Source organism: Oncorhynchus mykiss, chromosome 21 (assembly GCF_013265735.2).
Source record: "Oncorhynchus mykiss isolate Arlee chromosome 21, USDA_OmykA_1.1, whole genome shotgun sequence".
NCBI lineage: Eukaryota > Metazoa > Chordata > Actinopteri > Salmoniformes > Salmonidae > Oncorhynchus > Oncorhynchus mykiss.
The window spans coordinates 62660759-62676550 of record NC_048585.1 but is presented as its reverse complement, the minus strand read 5'-3'; the positions used below and the strand labels follow the sequence as shown (position 1 = coordinate 62676550).

At 43.8% G+C, this 15792-nt stretch overlaps 1 protein-coding gene across 15 annotated transcripts in view; it reads left to right on the top strand.

Annotated features, from left to right (window-relative positions):
• The first annotated feature begins 2471 nt into the window (after nt 1–2471).
• The window catches only part of LOC110500823 (RING finger protein 150), a 27484-nt gene continuing 14163 nt past the window's right edge, over nt 2472–15792 (top strand). For 14 of the 15 annotated variants that reach the window (XR_005038696.1, XR_005038694.1, XR_005038697.1 and 11 more), the window contains exons 1-3: nt 2472–3332; nt 12848–13098; nt 13416–13570. Coding sequence is in view for 5 of the 15 variants with exons in the window: in XM_036958376.1 (XP_036814271.1) it covers nt 2879–3332; nt 12848–13098; nt 13416–13570 (860 nt within the window). In the remaining 10 variants the exon portion in view is untranslated. The remainder of the gene's footprint in view (nt 3333–12847; nt 13099–13415; nt 13571–15792) is intronic. The other variant, XM_036958377.1, reaches the window with a different exon arrangement.

Genomic DNA, 15792 nt, shown 5'->3' with positions numbered 1-15792 from the left:
AGATCTTCCTGTCCTCTGAAGAATGTCTGGTAGAATAGATGCGTTGTCATGTGTCGTGTGTTTGGTAGAAGAGATACTTTGTCCATCTTTCCCTAGCCCACATTTACAGCTGCAGCTGATCACTCAGGAGATATCACTTATTTAGTGAATAAGAGTTCAAAGTTCATACCAAATGGCCTTACTTTAAGCTCACGTAGAAGTTGGCTTTGTTCTGTAGTTTGATATTAGCCCTTTTAATGTATGGACTGTTGTCCTCATGTCCTCGGGAACACAAATGTTACATTTTCGTAAAGGGCTTATGTAGTAGGGAGAGAAGGGCATGTTTCATAGTTCACAACCAATGTCTGTTCACATGGGCGGGGCCACTGAGTTGAGCCTAGTTTACTTATGAAAACAAATTATCTAATTTAAAACCTAAAATTACATTTAATCTTTACATAAATAGTTTCATATTTAAACATTTAAATTGCACAACAATTTCATGTGAATCTGATAACTAGAACGTGTAGACTTTCCACTGTACAGTTTATGTCATCCTATCATCAGTAATAATGTCTCAGATGACAACTGATCTGACATCATATTCATTAAGTACCAACGCATCTTTTTAACTGGTTAGATTACCGAAATATGGTTCTGGCCCCCATCCTTTTGATGTTTTCAGACTCTATGTTAACCAAGGGCTTTCCAATAGTCACTCTGTAGAGTAGAGAGAGAGAGCGGAAAGGGGGGAAGGTATTTATGGGGGTCATAAACTTCACCAACAGGCCGACGTCATGACACCTCCCTCGCCAAGGCCATTCTGACGAGGAGGATGAGGAGGAGAGGTAAAGAGACAAGATTATCTCTGATGTTAATGAAGTCAGTATGTATCAGTCAAATATAGGGCTCGGATAAAAAGTGGTTTACTACGATTTTAATTTATTTGGGTAACAGACATATTCAACAAAATGTACAATGTGGACCCAGAAGATATCACTTCGACGTATCAATTAAAACGCTTGTTTCCAAAGTGGTCCTCGATGGTAAAAACAACACCACATATAATGATTAAAGGTCCCCAAAGCGCTCGTCTTTTCAGTTCGCTGCAGCTAGCGACTGGAACGAGCTGTGGTGTGGTGTCATGTGGTGTTGCTACCATGCTGTGTTGTCATGTTGTGTTGCTACCATGCTGTGTTGTCATGTTGTGTTGCTACCATGCTGTGTTGTCATGTTGTGTTGCTACCATGCTGTGTTGTCATGTTGTGTTGCTACCATGTTGTGTTGTCATGTGGTGTTGCTACCATGCTGTGTTGTCATGTTGTGTTGCTACCATGCTGTGTTGTCATGTGGTGTTGCTACCATGTTGTGTTGTCATGTGGTGTTGCTACCATGCTGTGTTGTCATGTTGTGTTGCTACCATGTTGTGTTGTCATGTGGTGTTGCTACCATGTTGTGTTGTCATGTTGTGTTGTTACCATGTTGTGTTGTCATGTGGTGTTGCTACCATGCTGTGTTGTCATGTGGTGTTGCTACCATGTTGTGTTGTCATGTTGTGTTGCTATCATGTTGTGTTGTCATGTGGTGTTGCTGCCATGCTGTGTTGTTGTCTTAGGTCTCTCTATGTTGTGTTGTCATGTGGTGTTGCTACCATGTTGTGTTGTCATGTGGTGTTGCTACCATGTTGTGTTGTCATGTGGTGTTGCTACCATGTTGTGTTGTCATGTGGTGTTGCTACCATGCTGTGTTGTCATGTTGTGTTGCTACCATGTTGCGTTGTCATGTGGTGTTGCTACCATGTTGCGTTGTCATGTGGTGTTGCTACCATGTTGTGTTGTCATGTTGTGTTGCTACCATGTTGTGTTGTCATGTTGTGTTGCTACCATGTTGTGTTGTCATGTGGTGTTGCTGCCATGCTGTGTTGTTGTCTTAGGTCTCTCTATGTTGTGTTGTCATGTGGTGTTGCTACCATGTTGTGTTGTCATGTGGTGTTGCTACCATGTTGTGTTGTCATGTGGTGTTGCTACCATGCTGTGTTGTTATGTGTTGCTGTCATGCTGTGTTGCTACCATGCTGTGTTGTCATGTGTTGCTACCATGCTGTGTTGTTATGTGTTGCTACCATGCTGTGTTGGTATGTGTTGCTACCATGCTGTGTTGTTATGTGTTGCTACCATGCTGTGTTGTTATGTGTTGCTGCCATGCTATGTTGTTGTTGTCTTAGGTCTCTCTTTATGTTGTGTTGTCTCCCTTTTTTTAATGTGTAATCCCAGGCCCCTGTCATCACAGGAGTCCTTCTTGCCTTTTGGTAGGCCGTCATTGTAAATCATAATTTGTTCTTAAACTGACTTGTCTAGTTAAATATAGGTTGAATAAAATATATATATATTTTTTAAGTATGCAAGAAAGCCCATATTATTATCGAAGAGGTGAATGTGCCACAACACGCCACACCGCTAGATGGCGATACTGCTGTTCCTCAGCTACACTGTCAACACGGCTCCACTTCTTCCTTTCTCTGCGCCGTCAAAAACAACAACAGGCGTCTCTTACCGACACAGCATTTCATACACTATTATTCTAACCAAACAAAACTACTTATCTAGATAATATTAGGGTTAACATCGATGCAACCAGTTCCAGAGTAGTTACAGTTTTCTTCGTGTTCATTTATAGACACGGCGAGGTGTTGAAAATGAAAATGAGTTTGGGTTTAGCCGTGAAGCTAAACGTTTAGCAAGAGGCACTGGGGTGTGTTCACAAATAACAAAACGATAGACCGGTCAGTGTGGAGAAAAACAACCCAGCTATATTATGGAGTATCTAGATTAAGTGTCGGATCTTACTACATTACATTCTGCCCAAAGGACAAAAGGAGAGACAGTCAAACCCAGTTAGTTATGACCATGTCGCTGATCCAGGCCTGCCGCAGTTTGGTCTTATCTACATGGCTTTTATCGTTTTGTTTCGTCCACTTCTTCTGTTTAGATTTCACCGTGGCCGAGAGAGAGGAGTGGTACACCGCTTTCATCAATATCACCTACATAGATCCGATCACCTCTATGATCCGGACGGAGAAGACTGAATGCGGTCGATATGGGGAACATTCACTGAAACGCGACGCCAAAGGAGTCGTGATACTTCCATCTCTTTCCCAGGACTGGCAAGCCTGTGATCCGGGTACCTTGTTCCCGGTTCCGGTCCAAGGCAGTGCATGGATAGCCCTGATAGCCAGTGGAAACTGCACCTATAAGGAAAAGATTCGACATGCAGCGAACCAAAACGCCTCGGCCATTGTCATATTCAACGTTGGATCGAGCAACGCCAATGATACAATCACCATGTCATATTCAGGTAACAGTATTGACTCGCTAGATAGTCATCTGATTTATCGGCTCACACAGTGTAGATTTCCTCTATGCAATTAACATCCCATCATGCTTAGGGTATAAAAAAAAAGCCCAGTTTCCCAGTATTTGCCAAGCCACTTGAAGAATCTATAACAAGGTGCTTTGAAGCTGTTCTGGCAGCTGGTAGTGGCCCAACGCCGTATTAAAACACTATGTTGTTGATGTGTCCTTGTTATTTAGGCAGTTACGTTTATGTAGCTATGCGTTAACCATTGATCACACAACCAGGCAGACTGGTATGGCCCCTGGCTGAGGAACCCAGTCTACTCTTGTGTGTGTCTGAGAGAGAGAGAGAGCTTTCATCCAGCCCTTATTGTTCTGACTGCCAGAGACGAGCTCATTGGTTAAGGCGCTGGTCATTCTGCCAACTATACATCTATCTTTATGTTGTCTCACTGCATAGACTAGAGAATGCTGTGTGTCTATAGGGAGTAGAGAATGCTGTGTGTCTATAGCAACTAGAGAATGCTGTGTCTCTATAGGGAGTAGAGAATGCTGTGTCTCTATGGGGAGTAGAGAATGCTGTGTGTCTCTATAGAGAGTAGAGAATGCTGTGTGTCTATAGGGAGTAGAGAATGCTGTGTGTCTATAGGGAGTAGAGAATGCTGTGTGTCTATGGGGAGTAGAGAATGATGTGTGTCTATAGGGAGTAGAGAATGCTGTGTGTCTATGGGGAGTAGAGAATGATGTGTGTCTATAGGGAGTATAGAATGCTGTGTGTCTATAGGGAGTAGAGAATGATGTGTGTCTATAGGGAGTAGAGAATGTTGTGTGTCTATAGGGAGTAGAGAATGCTGTGTGTCTATAGGGAGTAGAGAATGATGTGTGTCTATAGGGAGTAGAGAATGTTGTGTGTCTATAGGGAGTAGAGAATGCTGTGTGTCTATGGGGAGTAGAGAATGCTGTGTGTCTATGGGGAGTAGAGAATGCTGTGTGTCTATGGGGAGTAGAGAATGCTGTGTGTCTATGGGGAGTAGAGAATGCTGTGTGTCTATGGGGAGTAGAGAATGCTGTGTGTCTATGGGGAGTAGAGAATGCTGTGTGTCTATAGGGAGTAGAGAATGTTGTGTGTCTATGGGGAGTAGAGAATGCTGTGTGTCTATGGGGAGTAGAGAATGCTGTGTGTCTATGGGGAGTAGAGAATGCTGTGTGTCTATGGGGAGTAGAGAATGCTGTGTGTCTATGGGGAGTAGAGAATGCTGTGTGTCTATGGGGAGTAGAGAATGCTGTGTGTCTATAGGGAGTAGAGAATGCTGTGTGTCTATTGGGAGTAGAGAATGCTGTGTGTCTATGGGGAGTAGAGAATGCTGTGTGTCTATGGGGAGTAGATAATGCTGTGTGTCTATGGGGAGTAGATAATGCTGTGTGTCTATGGGGAGTAGAGAATGCTGTGTGTCTATGGGGAGTAGAGAATGCTGTGTGTCTATGGGGAGTAGAGAATCCTGTGTGTCTATAGGGAGTAGAGAATGCTGTGTGTTTATAGGGAGTAGAGAATGCTGTGTGTCTATAGGGAGTAGAGAATGCTGTGTGTGTCTATAGGGAGTAGAGAATGCTGTGTGTGTCTATAGGGAGTAGAGAATGCTGTGTGTCTCTATAGGGAGTAGAGAATGCTGTGTGTCTCTATAGGGAGTAGAGAATGCTGTGTGTCTATAGGGAGTAGAGAATGCTGTGTGTGTCTATAGGGAGTAGAGAATGCTGTGTGTCTCTATAGGGAGTAGAGAATGCTGTGTGTCTCTATAGGGAGTAGAGAATGCTGTGTGTCTATAGGGAGTAGAGAATGCTGTGTGTCTATAGGGAGTAGAGAATGCTGTGTGTCTATAGGGAGTAGAGAATGCTGTGTGTCTATAGGGAGTAGAGAATGCTGTGTGTCTATAGGGAGTAGAGAATGCTTTGTGTCTATAGAGAGTAGAGAATGCTGTGTGTCTATAGGGAGTAGAGAATGCTGTGTCTCTCTGTAGAGAATGCTGTGTGTCTGTGGGGAGTAGAGAATACTGTGTGTCTATAGGGAGTAGAGAATGCTGTGTCTCTATAGGGAGTAGAGAATGCTGTGTCTCTATAGGGAGTAGAGAATGCTGTGTCTCTATAGGGAGTAGAGAATGCTGTGTCTCTATAGGGAGTAGAGAATGCTGTGTCTCTATAGGGAGTAGAGAATGCTGTGTGTCTATAGGGAGTAGAGCATGCTGTGTGTCTATAGGGAGTAGAGAATGCTGTGTGTCTATTGGGAGTAGAGAATGCTGTGTGTCTATAGGGAGTAGAGAATGCTGTGTGTCTCTAGGGAGTAGAGAATGCTGTGTGTCTATAGCAACTAGAGAATGCTGTGTGTCTATAGGGAGAGAATGCTGTGTCTCTATAGGGAGTAGAGAATGCTGTGTCTCTATAGGGAGTAGAGAATGCTGTGTGTCTATAGGGAGTAGAGAATGCTGTGTCTCTATAGGGAGTAGATAATTCTGTGTCTCTATAGGGAGTAGAGAATGCTGTGTGTCTATAGGGAGTAGAGAATGCTGTGTGTCTCTATAGGGAGTAGAGAATGCTGTGTGTCTATAGGGAGTAGAGAATGCTGTGTGTCTCTATAGGGAGTAGAGAATGCTGTGTGTCTCTATAGGGAGTAGAGAATGCTGTGTGTCTCTATAGGGAGTAGAGAATGCTGTGTGTCTATGGGGAGTAGAGAATGCTGTGTGTCTATGGGGAGTAGAGAATGCTGTGTGTCTATGGGGAGTAGAGAATGCTGTGTGTATCTATAGGGAGTAGAGAATGCTGTGTGTCTCTATAGGGAGTAGAGAATGCTGTGTGTCTATAGGGAGTAGAGAATGCTGTGTGTCTATGGGGAGTAGATAATGCTGTGTGTCTCTATAGGGAGTAGAGAATGTTGTGTGTCTATAGGGAGTAGAGAATGCTGTGTGTCTATAGGGAGTAGAGAATGCTGTGTGTCTCTATAGGGAGTAGAGAATGCTGTGTGTCTCTATAGGGAGTAGAGAATGCTGTGTGTCTATGGGGAGTAGAGAATGCTGTGTGTCTATGGGGAGTAGAGAATGCTGTGTGTCTATGGGGAGTAGAGAATGCTGTGTGTCTCTATAGGGAGTAGAGAATGCTGTGTGTCTCTATAGGGAGTAGAGAATGCTGTGTGTCTATAGGGAGTAGAGAATGCTGTGTGTCTATGGGGAGTAGATAATGCTGTGTGTCTCTATAGGGAGTAGAGAATGTTGTGTGTCTATAGGGAGTAGAGAATGCTGTGTGTCTATAGGGAGTAGAGAATGCTGTGTGTCTCTATAGGGAGTAGAGAATGCTGTGTGTCTTTAGGGAGTAGAGAATGCTGTGTGTCTATAGGGAGTAGAGAATGCTGTGTGTCTATAGGGAGTAGAGAATGCTGTGTGTCTATAGGGACTAGAGAATGCTGTGTGTCTATGGGGAGTAGAGAATGCTGTGTGTCTAAGGGGAGTAGAGAATGCTGTGTGTTTATGGGGAGTAGATAATGCTGTGTGTCTATGGGGAGTAGATAATGCTGTGTGTCTATGGGGAGTAGAGAATGCTGTGTGTCTCTATAGGGAGTAGAGAATGCTGTGTGTCTATGGGGAGTAGAGAATGCTGTGTGTGTCTATGGGGAGTAGAGAATGCTGTGTGTGTCTATGGGGAGTAGAGAATGCTGTGTGTCTCTATAGGGAGTAGAGAATGCTGTGTCTCTATAGGGAGTAGAGAATGCTGTGTCTCTATAGGGAGTAGAGAATGCTGTGTGTCTATAGGGAGTAGAGAATGCTGTGTGCCTCTATAGTGAGTAGAGAATGCTGTGTGCCTCTCTAGGGAGTAGAGAATGCTGTGTGTCTCTCTAGGGAGTAGAGAATGCTGTGTGTCTCTCTAGGGAGTAGAGAATGCTGTGTGTCTCTCTAGGGAGTAGAGAATGCTGTGTGTCTATAGGGAGTAGGGAATGCTGTGTGTCTCTCTAGGTAGTAGAGCATACTGTGTGTCTCTATAGGTAGTAGAGCATACTGTGTGTCTCTATAGGGAGTAGAGAATGCTGTGTGTCTATAGGGAGTAGAGAATGCTGTGTGTCTATAGGGACTAGAGAATGCTGTGTGTCTATGGGGAGTAGAGAATGCTGTGTGTCTAAGGGGAGTAGAGAATGCTGTGTGTTTATGGGGAGTAGATAATGCTGTGTGTCTATGGGGAGTAGATAATGCTGTGTGTCTATGGGGAGTAGAGAATGCTGTGTGTGTCTATGGGGAGTAGAGAATGCTGTGTGTCTCTATAGGGAGTAGAGAATGCTGTGTCTCTATAGGGAGTAGAGAATGCTGTGTCTCTATAGGGAGTAGAGAATGCTGTGTCTCTATAGGGAGTAGAGAATGCTGTGTGCCTCTATAGTGAGTAGAGAATGCTGTGTGCCTCTCTAGGGAGTAGAGAATGCTGTGTGTCTCTCTAGGGAGTAGAGAATGCTGTGTGTCTCTCTAGGGAGTAGAGAATGCTGTGTGTCTCTCTAGGGAGTAGAGAATGCTGTGTGTCTATAGGGAGTAGGGAATGCTGTGTGTCTCTCTAGGTAGTAGAGCATACTGTGTGTCTCTATAGGTAGTAGAGCATACTGTGTGTCTCTATAGGGAGTTGAGCATACTGTGTGTCTATAGGGAGTAGAGCATACTGTGTGTCTATAGGGAGTAGAGCATACTGTGTGTCTCTATAGGGAGTAGAGAATGCTGTGTGTCTCTATAGGGAGTAGAGAATGCTGTGTGTCTCTATAGGGAGTAGAGAATGCTGTGTGTCTCTATAGGGAGTAGAGAATGCTGTGTGTCTCTATAGGGAGTAGAGAATGCTGTGTGTCTATAGGGAGTAGAGAATGCTGTGTGTCTCTATGGGGAGAAGAGAATGCTGTGTGTCTCTATAGGGAGTAGAGAATGCTGTGTGTCTATAGGGAGTAGAGAATGCTGTGTGTCTATAGGGAGTAGAGAATGCTGTGTGTCTATAGGGAGTAGAGAATGCTGTGTGTCTATAGGGAGTAGAGAATGCTGTGTGTCTATAGGGAGTAGAGAATGCTGTGTGTCTATGGGGAGTAGAAAATGATGTGTGTCTATAGGGAGTAGAGAATGCTGTGTGTCTATAGGGAGTAGAGAATGCTGTGTGTCTATAGGGAGTAGAGAATGCTGTGTGTCTATAGGGAGTAGAGAATGCTGTGTGTCTATAGGGAGTAGAGAATGCTGTGTGTCTATAGGGAGTAGAGAATGCTGTGTGTCTATAGGGAGTAGAGAATGCTGTGTGTCTATGGGGAGTAGAGAATGATGTGTGTCTATGGGGAGTAGAGAATGCTGTGTGTCTATAGGGAGTAGAGAATGCTGTGTGTCTATAGGGAGTAGAGAATGCTGTGTGTCTATAGGGAGTAGAGAATGCTGTGTGTCTATAGGGAGTAGATAATGCTGTGTGTCTATAGGGAGTAGAGAATGATGTGTGTCTATAGGGAGTAGAGAATGCTGTGTGTCTATAGGGAGTAGAGAATGCTGTGTGTCTATTGGGAGTAGAGCATACTGTGTGTCTATTGGGAGTAGAGCATACTGTGTGTCTATAGGGAGTAGAGAATGCTGTGTGTCTATAGGGAGTAGAGAATGCTGTGTGTCTATAGGGAGTAGAGAATGCTGTGTGTCTATAGGGAGTAGAGAATGCTGTGTCTCTATAGGGAGTAGAGAATGCTGTGTGTCTCTATGGGGAGTAGAGAATGCTGTGTGTCTATAGGGAGTAGAGAATGCTGTGTCTCTATAGGGAGTAGAGAATGCTGTGTGTCTATTGGGAGTAGAGCATACTGTGTGTCTCTATAGGGAGTAGAGAATGCTGTGTCTCTCTGGGGAGTAGAGAATGATGTGTGTCTATAGGGAGTAGAGAATACTGTGTGTCTATAGGGAGTAGAGAATGCTGTGTCTCTATAGGGAGTAGAGAATGCTGTGTGTCTATTGGGAGTAGAGCATACTGTGTGTCTATAGGGAGTAGAGAATGCTGTGTGTGTCTATGGGGAGTAGAGCATACTGTGTGTCTCTATAGGGAGTAGAGAATGCTGTGTGTCTCTATAGGGAGTATGGAATGCTGTGTGTCTATTGGGAGTAGAGCATACTGTGTGTCTCTATGGGGAGTAGAGCATACTGTGTGTCTCTATAGGGAGTAGAGAATACTGTGTGTCTCTATAGGGAGTAGAGAATACTGTGTGTCTCTATGGGGAGTAGAGAATGCTGTGTGTCTATAGGGAGTAGAGAATGCTGTGTCTCTATAGGGAGTAGAGAATGCTGTGTGTCTCTATAGGGAGTAGAGAATGCTGTGTGTCTCTATAGGGAGTAGAGAATGCTGTGTGTGTCTATGGGGAGTAGAGCATACTGTGTGTCTCTATAGGGAGTAGAGAATGCTGTGTGTCTATAGGGAGTAGAGAATGCTGTGTGTCTATAGGGAGTAGAGAATGCTGTGTGTCTCTCTAGGGAGTAGAGAATGCTGTCTGCCTCTATAGGTAGTAGAGAATGCTGTGTGTCTATAGGGAGTAGAGAATGCTGTGTCTCTATAGGTAGTAGAGAATGCTGTGTGTCTCTATAGGGAGTAGAGAATGCTGTGTGTCTCTATAGGGAGTAGAGAATGCTGTGTCTCTATAGGGAGTAGAGAATGCTGTGTGTCTCTATAGGGAGTAGAGAATGCTGTGTCTCTCTAGGAAGTAGAGAATGCTGTGTGTCTCTATTAGAGGTCGACCGACTATGATTTTTCAACACCGATACCGATTATTGGAGGACCAAAAAAGCAGATACCGATTAATCTGACTATTTTTATTTTATTTATTTATTTGTAATAATGACAATTACAACAATACTGAATGAACACTTATTTTAACTTAATATAATACATCAATTAAATCAATTTACCCTCAAATAAATAATGAAGCATGTTCAATTTGGTTTAAATAATGCAAAAACACAGTGTTGGAGAAGAAAGTAAAAGTGCAATATGTGCCATGTCAGAAAGCTAACGTTTCAGTTCCTTGCTCAGAACGTGAGAACAAATGAAAGCTGGTGGTTACTTTTAACGAGTCTTCAATATTCCCAGGTAAGAAGTTTTAGGTTGTAGTTATAGGACTATTTCTCTCTATACCATTTGTATTTCATTAACCTTTGACTATTGGATGTTCTTATAGGCACTTTGGTATTGCCAGTGTAACAGTATAGCTTCCGTTCCTCTCCTCGCTCCTCCCTGGGCTCGAATCAGGAACACATCAACAGCCATCATCGAAGCATGGAGTAGAGAATTTTTAATTCATTTATTTCACCTTTATTTAACCAGGTAAGTTGAGAACAAGTTCTCATTTACAACTGCGACCTGGCCAAGATAAAGCAAAGCAGTGAGACACAAACAACAACACAGAGTTACACATAAACAAACATACAGTCAATAATACAATAGGAAAGTCTATATACAGTGTGTACATATGAGGTAAGACTAGGGAGGTAAGGCAATAAATAGGCCATAGTGGTGAAGTAATTACAATATAGCAATTAACACTGGAGTGATAGATGTGCAAGTAGAGCTACTGGGGTGCAAAAGAGCAAGATAAATAAATATGGGGATGAGGTAGTTGGGTGGGCTACTTACAGATGGGCTATTTACAGATGGGCTATTTACAGATGGGCTATTTACAGATGGGCTATTTACAGATGGGCTGTTTACAGATGGGCTGTTTACAGATGGGCTATTTACAGATGGGCTGTTTACAGATGGGCTATTTACAGATGGGCTGTTTACAGATGGGCTATTTACAGATGGGCTGTTTACAGATGGGCTATTTACAGATGGGCTATTTACAGATAGGCTATTTACAGATGGGCTGTTTACAGGTGGGCTATTTACAGATGGGCTATTTAAAGATGGGCTATTTACAGATGGGCTATTTACAGATGAGCTGTTTACAGATGGGCTGTTTACAGGTGCAGTGATCTGTGAGCTGCTCTGACAGCTGGTGCTTAAAGCTAATGAGGGAGATATGAGTCTCCAGATTCAGTGATTTTTTGCAATTCGTTCCAGTCATTGGCAGCAGAGAACTGGAAGAAAAGTCGGCCAAATTGGGACTTGGCTTTGGGGGTGACTAGTAAGATATACCTGCTGGAGCGCGTGCTACGGGTGGGTGCTGCTATGGTGACCAGTGAGCTGAGATAAGGGGGGACTTTACCCAGCAGAGACTTGTAGATAACCTGTAGCCAGTGGGTTTGGTGACGAGTATGAAGCGAGGGCCAGCCAACGAGAGCATACAGGTCGCATTGGTGGGTAGTTTATGGGGCTTTGGTGACAAAATGGGTGGCACTGTGATAAACTGCATCCAGTTTGTTGAGTAGAGTGTTGGAGGCTATTTTGTAAATGACATCGCCGAAGTCAAGGATCGGTAGGATGGTCAGTTTTACGAGGGTATGTTTGGCAGCATGAGTGAAGGATGCTTTGTTGCGAAATAGGAAGCCGATTCTAGATTTAATTTTGGATTGGAGATGTTTGATGTGAGTCTGGAAGGAGAGTTTACAGTCTAACCAGACACCTAGGTATTTGTAGTTGTCCACGTATTCTAAGTCAGAGCCGTCCAGAGTAGTGATGTTGGACAGAGGCGGGCAGGTGCAGGCAGCGATCGGTTGAAGAGCATGCATTTAGTTTTACTTGTATTTAAGAGCAATTGGAGGCCACGGAAGGAGAGTTGTATGGCATTGAAGCTTGCCTGGAGGGTTGCTAACACAGTGTCCAAAGAAGGGCCAGAAGTATACAGAATGGTGTCGTCTGCGTAGAGGTGGATCAGAGACTCACCAGCAGCAAGAGCGACATCATTGATATTTACATAGGCTCCCTGGCCTGTGTGCAAATGTAGGCATGTAAATGTGCCCATTTGGCGATCTGATAGTATTTCTGATTGGCTTAACTCACCACCTGACCACCACTAATGACCTGAGGAGCTTGTCAAAATAATGTTTTCTTCAGCTCAGACAGCAAGCAAACAAATTCTGTTTTTATAGAAAATCATTTTGAGAATGACAATAGCTCCTCAATGAATTTGAACAAATCTTTCCATTTCGATGAACCACTCAGTGTGAAAAGGGTGTGAAAATGTCATGCTCTGATCCAGTGGAAATGTCATAAAATAAGCCTGCTTGATTACTTATTTTCCCTTGTGCAAATAGCCTGCAGATGTCTGTTCCTTGCACACTGGAGAAACTCTGAGGACACACAGAATATTGTATTACAATATTGCAAGTTTGCTAGAGAGAAAGCATGTTAATAGGTTAATAGTTAATAGTTAACACAGTGTTTTACTCGTTGTGTAACTATTGTTACTTTCATTATTACGTGTTTTTACCTCAAGCATTTCACTGTTAGTCTGTCGTTGTTAACGGGACAAATACAATTGAAAAAAAAAAATAGGCTATAAATATAAAAATTCTCATTCACTTTCTCCCCTCCTTTCTCCCCTCCTCCCTCCCCTGTCAGGTATGGGTGATGTGGTCGCCGTCATGATCCCAGAACCTAAAGGTCGCGAGGTCGCCGCTCTGCTGGAGCGGAACGTCACGGTAACCATGCACATCACCATAGGAACGCGTAATCTCCAGAAGTACGTGAGCAGGACGTCGGTGGTGTTCGTCTCCATCTCCTTCATCATCCTGATGATCATCTCTCTGGCCTGGCTCGTCTTCTACTATATACAGAGGTTCAGATACGCCAACGCACGAGACCGTAACCTGGTAGGGTTCAGTAACACACCAGACTACAACACCTGTTGCAGACAAGGCATACATTTGATTTCTGAGGGCCAACTCCTAGTCTTCTATCTCTCCTCTCTCACTCACTCTCTCTCACTCACTCTCTTCTTCCTTCTGTCTCTCTCTCTCTCACCCCTTCTCTCTCACCCCTTCTCTCTCTCTCACCCCTTCCTCTCTCTCTCCCTCCTCCCTCTGGCCCCTTCCTCTCTCTCTCCTCTCTCTCCTCTCTCTGTCTTCTCTCTCTCTCTTCTCTCTCTCTTCTCTCTCTCTTCTCTCACTCTCTCTCTCTCTCCTCTCAGAGGCGTCTGGGAGATGCAGCTAAGAAGGCCATCAGTAAGCTGCAGGTCAGGACCATCAGGAAGGGAGACGGGGAGACGGAGTCAGACTTTGATAACTGTGCCGTGTGTATCGAGGGTTACAAGCCAAACGACGTGGTCAGGATACTACCCTGCAGGTAACCAAACATTAACCCTCTACGTCAGGATACTACCCTGCAGGTAACCAAACATTAACCCTCTATGTCAGGATACTACCCTGCAGGTAACCAAACATTAACCCTTTATGTCAGGATACTACCCTGCAGGTAACCAAACTACCTTAACCTGTCTAGGACTGGGGTTCCGCTAGCCAGTGAAAGTGCAGGGCGCCAAATTCAAAACAACAAAAATCTCATAATTAAAATTCCTCAAGCATACAAGTATTTTACACCATTTTAAAGATACAATTCAAAAAGGATTACACCAAACGATTATGTTAGGTCACCACCAAGCCACAGAATAAACACAGCCATTTTTTCCAGCCAGATAGAGGAGTCACAAAAAGCAGAAATAGAGAGAAAATGAATCACTAACCTTTGATGATCTTCATCAGATGACACTCATAGGACTTCATGTTACACAATACATGTATGTTTTGTTTGATAAAGTTCATATAAAAACATCCGAGTATACATTGGCGCGTTAGGTTCAGTAGTTTTAAAACATGCGGTGATTTTGCGGAGAGCCACATCAATTTACAGAAATACTCATAATAAACATTGATAAAAGATACAACTATTATACATGGAACTTTAGATAAACTTCTCCTTAATGCAACCGCTGTGTCAGATTTCAAAAAAACTTTACGGAGAAAGCAAACCATGCAATAATCTGAGTACAGCCTTTAGACAACAAAGCAGCCAAAAAGATACCCGCCATATTGGGTAGTCAACATTACTCAGAAATAGCATTATAAATATTCACTTACCTTTGGTGATCTTCATCAGAATGCACTCCCAGGAATCCCAGTTCCACCATAAATGTTTGATTTGTTCGATAATGTCCATCAGTTATGTCCAAATATCTTCTTTTGTTAGAGCGTTTGGTAAACAAATCCAAAAGCGCATTCAGGTCGCACCGAACGTCGGACGAAAAGTTCAAAAGGTTCCGTTACAGCCAGTAGAAACATGCCAACCTAAGTATGGAATCAATCTGTAGGATGTTTTTAACATAAAACTTCCTTAATGTTCCAACCGGACAATTCCTTTGTCTGTACAAATGAAGTGGAACGTAGCTACCTTTCACGTGAGCGCGCCAGACCGAGGCTGTGGCACTCTGCCAGACCGATGCTGTGGCACTCTGCCAGACCGAGGCTGTGGCACTCTGCCAGACCGAGGCTGTGGCACTCTGCCAGACCGAGGCTGTGGCACTCTGCCAGACCGAGGCTGTGGCACTCTGCCAGACCGAGGCTGTGGCACTCTGCCAGACCGAGGCTGTGGCACTCTGCCAGACCACTCACTCATAGAGCCCTTATGAGCCCCTCCTTTAGAGTTGAATCCTCAAAACAGGTTCTAAATACTGTTGACATCTAGTGGAAGCCCTGGGAAGTGAAACATAACTAATATCTCCCTGTGGTGGGGCCTGAGTTGAAAAACTACAAACCTCACATTTCCCACTTCCTGGTTGGATTTTTTCTCAGGTTTTTGCCTGCCATATGAGTTCTGTTATACTCACAGACATCATTCAAACAGTTTTAGAAACTTCAGTGTTTTCTATCCAAATTTACTAATTATATGCATATTCTAGCTTTTACGGCGGAGTAGCAGGCAGCTTAATTTGGGCACGTTTTTTCATCCAAGTTACCCAATACTGCCCCCTACCCCAAAGAAGTTAACCCCACTTATTACCCTCTACGTTAACCCCACTTATTACCCTCTACGTTAACCCCACTTATTACCCTCTACGTTAACCCCACTTATTACCCTCTACGTTAACCCCACTTATTACCCTCTACGTTAACCCCACTTATTACCCTCTACGTTAACCCAACTTATTACCCTCTACGTTAACCCAACTTATTACCCTCTACGTTAACCCAACTTATTACCCTCTACGTTAACCCAACTTATTACCCTCTACGTTAACCCCACTTATCAACCTGTCTGAACCCCACTTATCAACCTGTCTGAACCCCACTTATCAACCTGTCTGAACCCCACTTATCAACCTGTCTGAACCCCACTTATCAACCTGTCTGAACCCCACTTATCAACCTGTCTCAACCCCACTTATCAACCTGTCTGAACCCCACTTATCAACCTGTCTGAACCCCGCTTATTACCCTCTACATTAACCCCACTTATCAACCTGTCTGAACCCCACTTATCGACCTGTCTGAACGCCACTTATCGACCTGTCT